The 17956-nt window shown below is 39.6% G+C and overlaps 1 protein-coding gene across 2 annotated transcripts in view; it reads right to left on the minus strand.

Moving 5' to 3' along the window:
* Positions 1 to 17956, minus strand: part of LOC118080387 (uncharacterized) — an 81761-nt gene that overhangs the window by 32617 nt on the left and 31188 nt on the right. The window contains exons 2-5 of one of the 2 annotated variants that reach the window (XM_088661961.1): positions 17830 to 17856; positions 17155 to 17181; positions 2053 to 2088; positions 267 to 293 (exon numbers count right to left, since the gene is read on the minus strand). In XM_088661961.1, the coding sequence (XP_088518087.1) occupies position 267 (1 nt within the window). In that variant the 5' untranslated portion in view covers positions 268 to 293; positions 2053 to 2088; positions 17155 to 17181; positions 17830 to 17856. Of the gene's footprint in view, positions 1 to 266; positions 294 to 2052; positions 2089 to 17154; positions 17182 to 17829; positions 17857 to 17956 lie in introns of those variants that run through there. The other variant, XM_088661960.1, reaches the window with a different exon arrangement.

Genomic DNA, 17956 nt, shown 5'->3' on the forward strand with positions numbered 1-17956 from the left:
GCTGGGCAAGAAACAAACCACAGTCTGCTCTGGATCAGAGGATTGCTTTGTGATTGTATTGCTGTTTTTTTTTTAAAAAAGATTATTTTAAATGTGTTTTGTAGTTTTAAATGCCATGCTATTTTACTTTCAAGTTGGAGATATTTTGTGACTCTGTTGTGATAACTGAGTTGTGAGGTGGAAATAGATAGATAGTAGGGGCAGGGTTGGGAACATGATGTCTGAATGCAAATTGCATTTGAAAGAAAGAAACATAAATAACTTACTTTTCCTCCTGGAATACCAGGCTCACCCTTCAAAACAAATAAATGAAGCATGTTATATTTGACATACAAATATCGGGAATGAAAACATTATTATTTTTTCAATGTCTAGGAAATAGTTACAAATAAAATTGTACCTTTTTAAAAATAAAACATATGCATCTAAGCTCATTAAAAATGTTGCTGGGTTGTGAATCTTTTTGGGGCCCAAAGGTCCATTTGCCATTTAGAGGAAGTGTCGTGGGCACCTCTATAAAACGGCTGTTGGGTATAACCAGTCACAAAACTTAAAATAGAAACACAATACCTGAGGCCATCCAACGAAGCTGAATGTTGGAAGATTCAGAAAAAGGAAACACTTTTTCATACAATGCATAGTTAAAACTATGGAATTCCTTACCGCAAGCTTTGAAAGGGAATTATTGGGGTAGGGAGAGAGAAAGCCTTACTGCACAAACAGAAGTTCTTGTGCTGACAGGACTCTCTAGCTGAATCCTGCCCACTATAATTATTACCCTTTCCTCACCAGCAGGTCTTAGGGGTGGATTTCAGCATTTTTTTAATTCAGTAAGAAAAACCAGTCAAAACGAATTACAGTCGCAGGAATAGGGTGGGTCCTCAAAACACGATGGGAATTACTCAGCTTAGTGCTAAGGAGATCACTCTGTCAGCACAAGCATTTCTACTCGCCTGCTATAACGATTTCCCCCTCCTCTGTCCACACGCTATTCTGGGGGGTTCATCTTTCAACTCATCCTAGCCTATTGGTGGTGGTTTGGGGGACAGTGGGGACACACAGTGGGAAAAGAGCTTCTGGGAATATACCACAAACCACCCACATATCTTTAGCAGCCATGTGGAAACATTCCTCTTCTTCCAGGCCTTTGCCTAATTAAACAACCTATGGCCTTTTAAAATCTCTCTGCGTGGAGGTGTTGTGTTATTTGTTATTATGTTATGTATTTTTGTGTGTTTATACTGTAAACCGTGCTGTGATCCTCGAATGAAGAGTGGTATATAAATTTAATAAATAATAAAAATGAAAATAAATAAAAATTTCACTCATGGCCTGTGATCTTTTATATCAAGATGCTGTAAATATAGTACCCTTGAAAGGCTTGTGAAAGGGCAGTGGGTCAGCCATGCAGCAGCACGCACAGGATGCAGAAGTGGAAATGGGTACTTCTCCTATGACGAAAAACACTTGGGAGTTAAGTTTGCTAGCATGGTATCTTATTACAAATGTTCTGACACTTAAAAAGAGGTCAGCAAGTCTTTTGATAGTCTAGGGTTTTGGCACTTGTGGTTCTCATGCGCCACAGTCAGTGCATGTAGCAATTAAAAAAACAAAACAATATCGATGTAAAGAAATAACCTAAATAGGTCCTGACAAAAGAGCATATGCGAAATGTTTGTAGGACAACAAAAGACAGAAGAGAACGAAAAAGTGCTTTGGGAAAGAGGCTTACCGTATTTTTTTCCTGATGGTGCAGTACAGAAAGCTGACTCGTAAAAACAGACAAGACTCTGACTGTTTCAAAGCCCTAAACAATTAAGCCTGACAATTGTTCTAAACTCAACTTGGCACAGATGGCAGTCATGTATTTAGGGGTAGTGATTAGATGGCAAAAGCATAGTCAAGGAAAGGAGCTGTATAAAACTATTATAGAGCAGAAAGAGGAAGAGGTTACAGTACACACATCTGAGGTAGGCTAGGCAAGCTTCTCATGCTGAATATGTGAAATCAATTCATTAGGATATGTTTTAACACCATAGATTGCATACTAACCATGATACCAGCTTCTCCAGGTTGTCCTTTCTCACCCTAAAGAAACACAAATTATTTAAATAACACAAGTTATTTAAATAGAGGCAATGAATGCATTTCTAAAATTACTTTTTCAAAACCCTCCCCTCCCACCTAAAAAGCACAACAGTGAAGAAAAGAAGCTTCAGGAGATTGCATTATTTCATTGACTTAGGGAACGTAGAAATGTTGCCATGTCTTGATGATCTAGATTAGTGTTATTAATAAAGTGAAAATACATACAGGTATGCTATGGATCTATTTATCGTGGATTTACATTGAACACATAAACTGTATCTCATCTCAGTTATCTTTGCTTGGTAGATAATGACTGTTAATTCTCCTAATTCAACAGCAGGGGATTTAGTGATTAATTTAATGACTAAGGACTGAGTATGAATAGCTAGTTAATAAAAGGCTACTGTGAATATCATTTTTATGACACAACTACCACTTGCCCTACAGAACAATCCCATGGGCACTGCCAAAAAAGATTGCTGCTGTAGCAGCAAGGGAAACTCAAATTTTGATAAACCCCGAAGCCTGCCATGTTGCTAGAATCTACAAGCAGAATTGTCAAAATATTAGCTGCTCATTGCAAAATGCAAGATACCCATTCCAAGGCAAGCCGCCACTACAAAGCTTTGTTGACTAGATTATCGTCCCTGTCCAACGCAAGCAGTTTGAAGATGAGTTCTGCCTCTGGTTTCAAGATATTGAAGAGTGATTTCTCTTCGCTCTTACTCTTTGCTCCAAAAATGCCTACATCCTCCCCCAGGCACCTTGATACATCTGACTTCTAGGCTCAGGAACTTATAGTTGAAATGCATTCATGGGCAGGATATCCCCGCAAAACATGCATTTTAGTTTTCAACAGTTATCTTAGCTAATAACTACGCCTTACAGGAAGGCCTGGGGCTCCCCTTGGGCCATCTTTTCCTGTGTCTCCAGGGGGCCCTCTTGCACCCGGCTGTCCAGGAGGACCTGGTGGACCAGCAGCACCATCATTACCTTGATCCCCCTATAAGAAGTTTAGACAAAACATCGCAATGTGAAAAAAATAAAAACAAAGTCCTTATGGATGGACTGTGGCTGCAAACTCACTGCATAGCAAAATGAGAGAAGGAAAGAAAGAAAACAGGACACATGGTCAGGGAATCAGTATGTTTGAGTTAAAAGATAAAACCTTGAGACCTTTCTATGGTACGTAAACTTACTAAAAGAAAAGGAATTTATGCCTAAGGTTTCTTGGTGTTTGTTTTATTCCTCATTGGTAATTAGTATTTCTAACTCATCCGTGTCCAATTTGTGTGCCTGCATGGTACAGAATGTCGTATTCTGTTTCTGCTTGCGAACACTGGACTCCAATGAGAAATGATTAGTAAAAGGTCTTTTCTCTTCCAATGAGAAACAGGTAAAGCAACTAAAGAATGAACCCCAGTTCTTTAAATACCACAGTACTATCGCGAGAAAGTAAAAGAGAAAACTACCACCCAGATTATGATTGTAAGACAACATTTGCAAAATTAGATTCTTTATCTGAGTACTGTATGCATTTAGTAAAGCAAATCTTTAAAATATCCAAAAATGCTAAGCCTCAAAATTAGCATTCCAGTTTATTTTTACATGGATAACTTAAGAGTTCTGGCATCTAGAAGATGCCAGAATTATTGTAATTATTACATTTATATCCAGCCTTTCTTTCGCAGACATAAATGAAATTTATTTTTTACATAGGGTTCAAAGGCATTCTCCCATCCAGGTATTGACCAAATCCAGGCTTGCTTAGCTTCAGCAAATTTGTTGCATCATGTGTCTTTAGATCATACCTAATTTATTATCTTGGGGGGGGGGGAAGGAGGAATCTAGCAACTTTCTGTTTTTTTTTACAACATTTTAATGCATTCTGTAAAAAACACAAATCATTGATTTTAAAGGAGAAAGGGTTGGATGTCACAGCAAGAATACACACAGATGTAGAATGCTAGCATACATTGCACACCATGCTCATGGAGCGTGTACATTTTCTATCAACATCTAGTGAACACAAGAGAAGACTCAAAACAGATATAATGTTGGTTGTATAATAAGTGCACCGATTATATAATAAATGCACTAGTAATCTGGTCACAATCTACAGAATTATGCAACTGTGTGAGCAGCAGAGCTTTTTATTTCCTGTTTTCAAATAAGAAGACTTTTATCTTTAAATGACGAACTGCTTTTTATATGTTAAGCTAGTTTCCAAAAGGACTTGCAACAAAGCATAGCCAGATATTTCATCTCTGATCATGAATTCTACACTTAACCTTTGTTTTATGTACAGAGCATACTTCTGATGCAGGCCACACTTATTTCATTTTTACTAAAGCCAAGAGAATGGTTTCTTTCAGAGATCTTCTGGCTAAAGCAGAGAATTGACACCAGGTCTCCAAGATCTATCATAGATGACCATGACTGCCTATTAACATTACTGTTCCTGGGGTTATGATCAACTGTGGGTAAGTTGGGGTGAAGAGCTCAGCATCTAGAATTGGTCTGCTTGAACATATGGAAGCAGCACTGAAACCCCCCATGATAAGGGTAGATTATAAAGCTCTTTATAACATCTGGGCAGGATGTCCCCAGTGACAGACTTGTACTTAAAGTCATCATGCTATAAATCAAAAACCTAACAGTGAATGCCATTCTACATTCCAGTTCAGAAAGCCATACTACTAAGGTCCAGTTCAGAAAATTCCCTCACTGAGCAATGCTACGAGTACAAGATAAAAATAAATGGATCTAGCTCTATAAAATTTCTCAGTATATTATTATTTACTAGTGTCATTCAGCCCATTTAATAAATGGGCGCTGGAATATTCGGCCGTTTTCAGCGGCGGCTCATGGGGGGCCGGCTGGCCCCTCCTCACGGCCGCTGCTTTGTCGGGGTGCTCCGCTGAGCTCAGCTGGCCAGCGGGCGCCCAGGAGAAGGCTGCAATTCTTCTGAGGACTGCGAGGGAAACGGTAGGCAGAGGGGTGGGGTGGGGAGAGTGTGTGTGTGTGTGTGTGTGTGTGTGTGTGCGTCAAGTCTCTTCATCCAATCCCTGTGTCCGTGGGGCACATGCACAGTAGCGCGGACACAGTGACACAGGGACTGGACGCAGAGACACTTGCACTTTATTATATAGGATTATCATTTCTTTTATACACCAACATATTTTTATTCACGAAATATGCAGGCATCCTCCAGCTATAATCCTGAAAGTACAACATTTCAAAATCAGTCTTCAAACGCTCTGCATCCAATAAATCAGAAAGCATGGTCCTTAACAAATTTGCCGTTTTAAAGCAAATGCTTAATTTGTGTACATTTTGTGTGCAGGGACCATATCACTTATGTATTCTATACTGTGTGTGGAACTCAGTACATATAGTAGTGAACCCAGACAGGTCACTCTAAACTCAGGTATCGTCAACCTATTATTTATTTATTTAGTCTGAATTTTTATTGAAGAATACAATGATTACTTTTTTTAGATCCAGGACCTACTTTTAACCCAATCTGGCATTTGGGGACCCATTTCTTAATCTCCTATTGTATATCTGCATGGTGGTAGTGCTCCTGTTGCAACCCACCAGTTGAAGACCAGTGGTGACTCATCTGATGGAATGACCATCTACAGAAAAATTCCTTGCACATAGAAAACTAGATGTCAGGGAGAAGGGTTCTCGTCTAGCCTCGCCCGATAGACGCCAGTTTCCCATTAAAGGGAAACACTAACAGGGCTTCAGGGACGTGTGTTTTTTCTTGCTCCTGGAGCTATGTGACAGCCTTTAGCCCTTTGTGTGTTTATGGCATACTTTAGGAGCTTTGTGTATCTTGTAAAGGCTACCTACCTGAGAGAGATGATCAGGGTTCCCACTTGCAGAAGGAGCCTTTAAATGCCATAAGGCACCCCGATGCAGATGTCCACGGTAAACAATTCTATGGCCTGAAAGTCACATGGCTCTGGGGGATGGGCTAAAAGTGTGCACCCCAACTCTGTTCAGTGTTCCTTTTTCAGGCAATAATATGTTAATGCCTGAAGAGGGCTCTGCTGCTTCTGAGAACAGAAACACTGTACAAGTTTCTATTAACCTATCCTTCGTTTCAGATTTTCAGGGAGACTGCTCAATATAATAATAATAATTATTATTATTATTTATACCCCACCCATCTGGCTGGGTTTCCCCAGCCATTCTGGGCAGCTTCCAACAGAAAAATAAAATACAATAATCTATTGAACATTAAAAGCCTCTCTAAATATTGTAATAGAGAGGATGCAATTCTGGCCAGGGGGAAATTAGATTTAAGAATTTATCTTTGGGAAAGTCTACTAGTCATCATGACATTCAGCATGGCTTTGATTGTGTAGATGACAAAGAATGTTAGATCTGCTTTCATGAAAGCAAATGTGAAATCCTGTTAACACAATGAGGCTAAGTAATTTGCTCAAAGTTAATGGGAAGACTGCTTTGAATTGTCTCATAAGTTGATGTTTACCTGTGAATGTTTCTATTATTATTTTTGGCGCTATTGCAATAGGGGGGGGGAACTCTGATTCTAGTTGTCATGGCAATGGCTCCATTTTGTTTATGATGAAAACTGTAGGGGGGTGGTTGTTAGATTGTAAAAGAACAGAACAGGAAAACGAAAGAATGGAAATGAAGGAGGGATTATCAGATCATAAATTAGAAAAGTTTTTAAAAAGCAACCTCACAAGAAAACACAGCAAGCCAGAAGATTAAAAGCGATTCTACCTTAAGGATACGTCGGCTAAAAATAGGCTGGTCAGAGAGAAATCCATGACTGAGGCGAGGGAAAGCCATCTAGTCAATGTGTGGCAGGAAAGACAAAGAGGTCAAGACAAATGTTATGATGGTAGAGAAAAATGTTTCAATCAGCATAATATATGAGAGGGAGCCCAGTATGGAACAAACAATTGGTATCACAAGGTGAAATAATAAATGGAACAGCAACAATAGATTTAAGACGCATTATTCAATAGCTGTATGGGTGGCACCAGAATGTACAGCTTTCCATTAGGTCAGTATCACAGACTTCAGAACTACAAAATAATGGCGGCAGTGGTGGGTGGGGATCTTACTAATTCCTCAGCTTCACAGGACATAGTTTAAGATATTTTTCAACATTTCTTTAAAGGGCAAGAATTGCTATCACTTCAGCAACCATGATTTTATAGGCACGTGTGTTCCTTGGCAACTGATATATATATATATATACCCACCAAGGAAGAATCTAGACAAATTCCAGCTTTCTAATGCTGGCATACCTTAACCATTTGGGAGTTCATGTTTTCCATTTTGAGTATAGGTGTTTAAATATTCAATTTTCAAAATTATCTATTTTGAAAGTGACCCAAGTGTCTAACTATATGAAGCTGAAATTCTAAATAAGCTTACTTGAAAGCAAGCCCCATTGAATTCAGTGGTACTTACTTCAGAGTAAGCATTCCTAGGATTCTACTACATGATCTTTGTATTTGAGATTTGAGCTAAACTGTAAAACCATTCACAGGGCTGTTTGCCAACCTGTCAGCCACAGTAAATCTCATTTATATCCAAGTATGTTAAGCCCTAAAATAAAGTGTAACTTGAGTTACTGTACATACTTACAAGTGGTTTAAATATAGAAAAACATGAGCCTGACTGCTTTGCCAGTCAACCCGTTTGGATAAGGCTAATGCCTGACAGCCAAGTAAACTCAATTCATCTGCTTGATGTACAAGAAAGGAGATAATTTTTGTATGTGGTTATGGGTGCTTTCTGTAAAGCTCATCTTCCTCAAAAAAGAAAGAAAAATCAAATAGGATTTAAAAAAATCTAATTCATATAGTATCATTACATATATCAAATGTTGTCCTCCACTGCCAACAGCATATAAATACCCTGGAGTCAAGCAATTTAGTCCTAAAATGCAATTAAGTTAGACATGGAATGTGGACCAGATTACAGAACTGGATACCAGAAGCATTGCTCCTCTGTTCGATAAAAGGACCGGGGGGTGGGGGGTGGGCTGTCTACTACCATGGGAGAACTACCAGTGCTTCCATGAGTTTGGTTGAGGGTTATCTGCAGTCATAAGATGCATGTAGCATCTGCAACACAGATGTAACATTTTCATATCCTCATTCTCTGCCCTGAGGCAAGTCTCATTGAACAGCATGTAAATTGTTTTAGTTGGGTACACGGACGATTACAATCTTAGCTGAAGAACAGATCAACATGCAAGAACTACACATTTGTTTTGGTATAACTGCTAGCAACACCAAATAAGAAGCACCTCTTGGAAAAGAAAATGAAAAAAAAATAAGTTGTTTTTGTAGAAAACAACTCATGTTGCCCAGGGCTGAGCAAAGACAAACTGCAACACTCTTGGAAACAAATGGTCATGATTTTAAGTAAAACGGTTGCATGACTTAATGAGAGTAGAACCCACTTTCTTTCTACATCCTATTTCTAATTACTTTGACAACAGAGAGGACTCAGCATAGATTAAAGAACTTTAGTTCTTGTTCTGAACAACACTAAAACAATAGAAGGCAGCAACTGCTTTATTCTAGGGCAGCTTTCCTCAACTTGGTGTTCTTCAGATGCTGTGGTCTCCTATTCCTATTCCAGCATTGGCCGGCATGGTCAAAGACCAGGGATGGTGTACTCCAGAAACTTCTAGAGGGCACCAGGTTGGGGAAGGCTCCTCTAGAGAACTGGAATTTCAATCATAGTCAATGCCCAATATATCACTGACTTTTTGGAAATACATAGCTATGGGTTGCAAATACTTCATGGTTCCCCCTGAATGTATTTTTGCATACACTTATTATCTTGTTTCCTAGTACATAGATAACAATGGTAGCATTGCTACTTTTTTTTTAATACCCATTCTATACAGTTTCCCCATTTCTTTTTACTTTTATTAAGTATACAGTGGTGCCTCGCTAGACGAATTTAATTCATTCCACGGGTCTATTCTTATAACGAAAAATTCATCTAGTGAATCCCATAGGAATGCATTGGATTTTTTTTTTAAAAAATTGCCCATAGGAACGCATTAATTCAGGCATCCCCAAACTGTGGCCCTCCAGATGTTTTGGCCTACAACTCCTATGATCCCTAGCTAAAAGGACCAGTGGTCAGGGATGATGGGAATTGTAGTCCAAAACATCTGGAGGGCCGAAGTTTGGGGATGCCTGCATTAATTGAATTTCAATGCATTCCTATGGGAAACCGCGATTCGCTAGACGAATTTTTCGTAAAATGAATTCGTCTAGCGAGGCAACCTCCACTAGAAAAATCCTTTCTTTAAGTGAAAATTTCGTCTTACAGGGCGTTCGTTAAGCAAGGCACCACTGTACTGCAGTAACTGTCAAGAACTGTTACATGTGGTATATTATTATCAGCTCCTTGCTTGTTTCTGTGTGGCATATTTATATTCAGTAAAAGCTAGTCAGCAATAGGACAAACTGTGGCACTTGACCAAGTTCTGCAAAACAATAGTACAGCAACACCCCTCTCCTTTTGTTGCAAATGTTGTATGCTTCAACCAGAAATTCGGTCTCATTAAAAATCCCAATCAAATTTCAGCAGAAGACACTTAATTTCGTGTTCTGAAGCAGTATTGTTCTGAATGCCTGGTCTGAGATACAAAAACATGTCCTGCTTGTGGGCTTCCCAGCAGCATCTGCTTGACGTCACTGTGAAAACAAGGAAGCTGGACTACAAAGATGGGATATTTTTTTTGCCCAGAGTTGAAGAATTTGCCGTTTTTGAGCTATTTTTGTGCAGAATCAGCAAAACAGGCACTGCCGACATGGGTTGCCATACGTCCAGATTTTCCTGGACACCCCCCCCAAAAAAAAATTTCGCCCAGACACTGCTGCTGATTGCAGTATTCTGGATATGTCTGGGAAATTATGGATATATGGCAACCCTAGTTCTAACCTTTTGGCTTTTCTGTTTTTGATGTTCTTAAGTCTGTTTGGGTTGCTCATGCATTTTAATGATGACATATTATTTTTATTTGTGTGTTTGGCTTGCTTGTTAAGGCACTTTGAATGATTCCTTCAGGATGGGAAAAATGGGTATTAAAAATAATAACAATTTAATTTTTTTTAAACTGTCTTCTTGAGAATTTATGAGCCTGAATTTTATTTTGTTTTGCTTTGAAAGCAACTGAAAATGCTTGGGGAATTGTATGCAAGCAGATCATGCAAAATGCATGATTGATGAAACAGATTCAAACATAGTTGTTTCAGTTTCAGTTAAATTAAAGGAAATACATTTTGGGAAAGTTTGAGCTGATGTTTTTTTGGTAAAATAACTGTAATTTTGAACTGGGAAAAGAATACCGGCACCATGTTTTTCCATGAGAAAGATGTTGTCAAACAGAATAGATGCATTAAGCTAGTACCACTCAAGCTATGCTTAAGATAGCATAGTTTCAGAACAGGATGCGCTCAAAGAAAATTATGCAATTTCCATTTTAATTAAATGATTACCCTGTCTCTAAAAAAATCTCTTAAGAAAACTTGTTCTCTCAGAGGCATTAGCAGCTGCTGATTGTTTTTTCTTTACTGCCACCACAGAACATGTACAGTAATCTGAAATAACGCATCCTCCCATATAAACCAGGAAACAACTTTAGGAAATAAAGTCTATCACTGAGGCTAAAGAAAAGATACTGCTGAAGTTAAGGAACTAAAGCTAATTGAGGCCAGGTGGTGTCACAGGAAAGGTCCCAGGAATTGGAAGAGAAAACAGAAGGACTGAGGAGCCAAATAAATGTCCTAAACATCCAGAATCATTAACATTTGTACGTGTGTGTGTGTGTGTGTGTGAGAGAGAGAGAGAGAGAGAGGGAAAATCACAAACAGTTAGTACCATAATCTGATTACTTGATGATCCTGCTGAGCGACTGGAGCTCAGTTTTCCCAAGGGATACAACACATTTGAGAAACTGGGGCATGAACATATTTCATAACATGAATGCTTCTAAATGCAGACTGCTTTCATGCATAATTGATAACATCTGGGGACTGCTTGCAACGATTTCCATCTTTTTAAAACGTAACATATTTCTGAATGATCTCCATTCAATGGTTTCTATTTAATGGTGACAACTCTCTTCTGGGAACAGATATCAGGCATCACCAGTCACCAAACACCTTTTCCTTACTACTCTTTCAGGTATAATCTTGTCTTAGGAACCTATACTGATACGGTTTTGTTCATAAAGTAGCACAAGATTTCCTACATAGATAGTTTGTGGATGAAAGCCTCCAAATCCTACTTTATGAGGTGCATCCAGATATAATTTGCCAAGTGAAACAGAGCAATATCATAATATAAAGTGTGCTGTCCTACTTCTGATAAAGTACAGGAAACATTTCCCCTACAGAATATATTTCACAGTAGTTTGTATCACAGTGAGTATTGTGTAATTTGAAAAACGAATTCCTCATTTTCTTCAAAGTTGTTATATTAGCTTAAAAAGATTACACATAGGGTATACTGTACTTCCTATGATCAAGGGCCTCCATAACATTATTAATTATAAAGTTAGAAGGTTCTAGAATCTAATCAGTGTTTTTTTCAGCACTCATTGATTCACTGGCCTTGCAGACGGGTTTTTTTCACCAACACTGTACTGATTTGATGGCATATGAGGAAAGTATCAGGATGGCAAATGCTGATCTAATGTCTAGCATATTCCTGGATTACTCAGCTATATGGCTGCCCTCACAGGAGATGATACAGAATCAATCTGCAGCATTGGCACAGCATGCATGCGCATGCTGATGCTGAAGCCAAATACCAGGCTTCTCCATTCCCTTGTTGTTTGTTTGTTTGTTGTTGTTTAGTCATTAGTCGTGACCCCATGGACCAGAGCACGCCAGGCACTCCTGTCTTCTCTCCATTCCCTAGTAGCTGCAAAGGCTGTTCTCCATGGCAGCCACTTTGGGCACAACAGCAGCAGGATTCTGCGCCTTGAATTCACTAGCCAATATTGAACCAGGCATGTCTTCTTGTGCCTCAGTGTTCTTCAGCCATGAAATGGGATCAATGTTCTCTGAATGGAATAAATGCAATATCATACTGATAATGCATATTATATGTTTGACATTCTGTGTAGCCTTTGTCACCTGGAGGAACTCGTGCTTAGTTTCATTTCAAGATTCCTGCTTGTGCTGTATTTGAGTATGGATTATATTTATTGATTTTATTAATGATTAAAAAACCTTTTAAAAGCATAAGCAGTGGAGTTCCAGCAATAAAACAATTGCCATTTAATAATTATAAAAAATTCTAAACAGCTCTTTTGCCTATTTTTCACCTCTCCCACAAAAACATCCCTACTATGGATAGATAACTGTGACTATTACCTCAGTGGAACCTCGGTTTATGAACACCTCGGTTTACGAATTTTCGGTTTACGAATGCCGCGGACCCATCTGGAACGGATTAATTCACTTTCCATTACTTTCAATGGGAAAGTTACAGGTAGGTAGCCGTGTTGGTCTGGCTCGAAACAAAATAAAAAAATTCCTTCAGTAGCACCTTAAAGACCAACTAAGTTTTTATTTTGGTATGAGCTTTCGTGTGCATGCACACTTCATCAGGTGCATGCACACGAAAGCTCATACCAAAAAAAAACCTTAGTTGGTCTTTAAAATGCTACTGAAGGATTTTTTTTATTTTGTTTCAATGGGAAAGTTCGCTTCAGTTTAGGAACGCTTCAGTTTATGAACAGACTTCCGGAACCAATTACACCCATGCTTCGGGTTAAGTACGCTTCAGGTTGAGTAATCCACGGACCCGTCTGGAATGGATTAATCCACTTTCCATTACTCTCAATGGGAAAGTTCGCTTCAGTTTATGAACGCTTCAGTTTAAGTACTCCACGGACTGTCTGGAACAGATTAATCCACTTTCCATTACTTTCAATGGGAAAGTTCGTTTCAGTTTATGAACGCTTCAGTTTATGAACAGACTTCCGGAACCAATTGTGTTCATAAACCGAGGTACCACTGTATTTCAAAACTGCAATCCTTAAATACAAAAACTGCGACATTAGAAAAAAAAATTGGACTGCTCTTTCAACTTGCTTGGGTTTTTGCTACCACATTTTCAACCAAATGTCTTTGTTCATGGGGGCTAGAAACTTATTTTAAAACAGATGCAGAGATACTGAGAATCCAAATGGAGTCTTTAGGTCAAGGGTTGACCCATATGCTGGCTAAGTTTGGCGAGTCCATTTTATAATTTCCCATACCAGCATTCATTATTTTACTTGCTGTAAAATCTAAGCTGCTGTGATAAAGCTCCTGGTCCTATTTATCAGTTGATGCCTGCTCTATTTCACTACTCTCAAGTTTAAAAACAATATTCTTTGAAGTAATTTCCAGAACACCTCATTCATTTCATTTGTTTTGCGTTTTGTTTTGTTTTGTTTGTTTTTGTCTCTACCTCATACAAATGCACAAGAAGACACTTAATAAAGTTGATTGCAAATCCCTGAGGAGTGGGGGTGGGAAATAGAACAATGCTTTGCCTAGAAACAAACAAAAAAATGCATCTTTTCAGTTCACTGGAAGTGGAAATCCTGTTGTGGACATGTATGTATTACAGCTGAACTCAGTCCCACTCCATTAAAATTAAGTAGAAAGAAAATGAGTCAGAGGAAGGATGCCCATATGCTAGCTTGTATGACGTTAAGAAAGGTTTATTAAATTCTAACTTTTATAGTTTAATGAGGCAGTCTTCCATATGGATGAGGACCAAGAAAAGGAAAGATGAAACAAGTTCACTATCAATTTCCTCATTGCCCTATGCTCTTTCTCTGCCTTTAAAAAAAAAAAAAAAGCTGAGAATCATCTTAAATTTGGGCTTCGATTTTCTAATACTTGCAAAGAATTTAAGGCACCAAACTTCCTCCTGAGTTATCATAGTCATCCTCTTCTTCCAATTAATTTGTTTTAGTTATAGATATCATTAGAGATCTTTGTAAGCTGACAATTAGAAAAGTGATGGAGGAAGCAGGGGCATCGCAATAGGGGGTGAGGGGGCGGGTTGCCGGCGCCGCCCCTCTAGCATCGGGATCCTTGGATCCGGGCGCTGGAGCACCACCCCCGGCGCATGCGTCATGACGTAGCGACGTTATGTCTTGACGTTACGTCATGACGTATGCGTCACGACAGAGTGGGTTGCTGCCCCGGGCAGCAGAGAGGCTCTGTACATGCCTAGGAGGAAGAACAAAAGAGGAGATAGAGAGAGAAATGTAAGTGGAGTGGGATGAATATGATAAAGTGCAGCTGCACACACAATTTTTCCTTTTTCACCTTGTTTTGCCTTCACATGCAAGTACATCTGTCTGTGCTTATCAAAGCCATGCTCTAACATAAGCTTTAAAAATGTTCATAGTTAGTAACGGTGCTTACTCTTGGGCCGATGTCTCCTTGATCCCCCTGCAAAACAGAAAAGTCATCACAATTCTTCTTTCCCCCATTTCATTTATTTGTTGTTTAAGCATTGCTGTGATGAGAGAATTCATTTCTTCCACATACAATAGAAAAGCGTAACCAATTGAATGAAGGAAGGAAGTTTACAAATTAGCATTTGACCATGTGATGGATGTCCTTTACACATTTCATGCATGTAAGGGCCTCAGTCTTTCCATTTAAAGGACTGCTGATCTATACGCAAAAAAACAATAAAAAAATAGGAAGGGCATATGCAAGGCGCCCGCCCTGTGGAACGCCCTCCCATCGGAGGTCAAGGAGATCAACAACTACCTGACATTTAGAAAACACCTAAAGGCAGTCCTGTTTAGGGAAGTTTTTAATCTGTGATATTTTAATGTATTTTGCTATTTGTTGGAAGCCGCCCAGAGTGGTGGGGGAAACCCGGCAAGATGGGCGGGATATAAATAAATAAATAAATAAATAATAATAATAATAATAATAATAATAATAATAATAATAATACAAGGAATTCCTGTGGGACTGTGGCATCAAGACAGGGCATGGATAAAATATCTGTGGAATTTTTTAAAAGAATTATTTTTAATTTCAAGTAACAAAACACATCCATACAAGGAAAACAGAGCTTAGTTGTATAGAAAAGAAAGACAAATAGGGGCTGATGGTTGTAGTTCTAGATGTTCCAAGAAAGGCAATCAAATGAAAGTGTCTTTCCATGAGTCAATAAAATGATATCTTGTTGTATAGAAGGTGTGAGTCTCCCCCTACACCGCCTGATTGATATTCCTTTTGTGAAATAATTTATTTGTCCATAAGCACATTATCCCACACTTGCGAAATCCAGCCTTCCAAAAGATTTGCATTTAAAGTTTTCCTATTATTTGTAGTGCTTTGGCGTGCTCTGGTTCATAGGGTCACGAAGAGTCGAACACGAATAAACGACTAAACAACAACAAATTATTTGCAGTCACTAATCTAGCTGCAGTTAATTTAGCTGCATGACTGTACTATTCCAAGTCAGAATGCAGAAGCACAGCCCTTCTTGATTCCTCCAACAGAGCACACTGGACGTTTGGAATCTCCTCCTCTCTGCCCGCCAATTTTCACCCATCCGTTGTTGGGGTGATGGAGCTGCTGGAGAACCCTCCCCAGCTGGGGGGCTGGTGCTATCACCTCTGGCACCTCCCCTTCCTGCGCTCTCTGATCCAACCCTCCAATGCTTCCCTCTGAGGACCTTCCCTCCTCAGCATCCTCAAGGGTCTGCACTGCTTCCTGAGGTTCAGCACCATCTCCAGCGGACGGCTCCGCCTCACTGCCATCTAGGGCTCTGGCAGCATCGAAGAGCCCTTGTTCCCCCTTCCGGGATTCTCCGCTGACCCCTGGTGGTTCCCTGACAGCACGGAAACACCATTTATCTTCCCACTGTAGCGGTACCTATTTATCTACTTGCACTTGACGTGCTTTCGAACTGCTAGGTTGACAGCAGCTGGGGCCGAACAACGGGAGCTCACCCCGTCACGGGGATTTGAACTGCCAACCTTCCGATTGGCAAACTCAGTGGTTTAGACCACAGTGCCACCCACGTCTCGTAAAATTAGATAGTGGGGCTAATTTGGGGCTGGTTGTAGCGATTGTTCCATTATTTGGGAATACGTTTTGGGCAAAACCACCCCATATGTAGCAGAGAGCCAGGCAAATTGCATTCCCTCCAGCAAAGGTTGGATGTATAACAATGAATTCTATATAATTTGGATGGGTGATGTAATATCTTTAAAGCATTTTCTTGAGTTCTAATTGAGATGCATCCAAATGGTAGTTTATTCCCCATTTGTTTCCAGAGTTGTTCCTCTAATTCTTCTCCAAAATCTTTATCCCATTTTATTTGTAATGAAATAAGAGGAAGTTCATCCCAGTTGTGTGAGAATGTTATACAGCTAGGAGATGATTGTCTTTCCCAGTGGGTTGGTTGAGTTGAGTAGTTGCTCAAAACTATTGAAAGTGCCCTAACCCTTATATTTGGCTAATTTAGAAAATGTCTAATTTGGTGTGTCTCTACTCTCTAACCCAGGCATCCCCAAACTTCGGCCCTCCAGATGTTTTGGACTACAATTCCCAACTTCCCCGACCACTGGTCCTGTTAACTAGGGATCATGGGAGTTGTAGGCCAAAACGTCTGGAGGGCCACAGTTTGGGGATGCCTGCTCTAATGAGTCATATGCTACATTTCCCAATATAAAATTTATTTCTAGAACTGTAAGGAGCTTTTGGTTCTGTGGAATTCTTTGATGGCAATCATGTCAAGATCAGAGGGTCCAAGCAGCAACAGGTAACCTGTGGCCCTCCTGATGTCATTGGGCTCCACCCACCCCAACCAGCAGGGCCAAGGGTGTGGAAATGTGGTCTGGAAGGCCACAAATCCCCCACCCTTCTCTAATGGAATGCAAAACAATATGACCGAAAGGCCAAACAAGAAGATGTTTTTTTAAAAAAGAATTGAGACAACTCTTACCGGTACTAGAATACTTAGGAACTTAAGAAATTTTAAGGCAATGACCAATCTTACCTTTTCCCCTTTTGCTCCTGGAGGCCCCTGTAGAGATCAACAAGAGGATAGTAAGGAAGCATCTGATTAATCTACAGTTCAGCTTTCCCCCCTCTAAACTTTTACTAAAACAAATAATTTCAAGGAGAAAGCGGAGCCATTTACCCCTAATGTAGGGATGAGGAACATCCCTGATTTAACCTCTCCCCTGTCTTTATTTGTGGATATTTATGCTAGACCCTTTCCCCTGACTTCTATATATTTATGTATGTATGTGTGTGTGTGTGTGTGGGGGGGAAATTCCCCTCTATAGAGATGCATTTAATCATGTGAACAATCTGAAGCAGTACAGCCGAGACCTTGGTTGACTAACTCAGTGACTGACAGCTAGACTATATTTGGGGCCCACAGAGCAGCTGTGACTCTCAGGTGACGGTTTTTTATTCTTGCTTTATTAGAACATAAATATTTTATTCTTCAGTAAAGCTTTCTCAGAATACTCACTTTCTCAGAATACTTTCATGAGCTCTGGGCCCATTAGTGCAACCTAACAAGGTTCACACAGTTAAATCAATGGATTTTAGATACCGTGGAGCCGTGCCATGGAGTTTCTCCTCCTTATGCTTTTGCACATAGCTAAATAATGACACTTTAAATTCATCCACAGTGTGTGTGTGTACTCAGAGCGCAACTTACTGGTTTGCCATCCAGTCCAAGAGGCCCCTAAAACAAAAGAAGACAACAATGTGTTATAAAGCAATATTATTTTTGTAGCACAGTAAATCCTGCCTTCCCACCTCAGAGGGTTTTCCCACATGATCAG

The sequence above is a fragment of the Zootoca vivipara genome, chromosome 2 (assembly GCF_965207765.1).
Source record: "Zootoca vivipara chromosome 2, rZooViv2.hap1.1, whole genome shotgun sequence".
In the NCBI taxonomy this organism is placed as follows: Eukaryota; Metazoa; Chordata; class Lepidosauria; order Squamata; family Lacertidae; genus Zootoca; species Zootoca vivipara.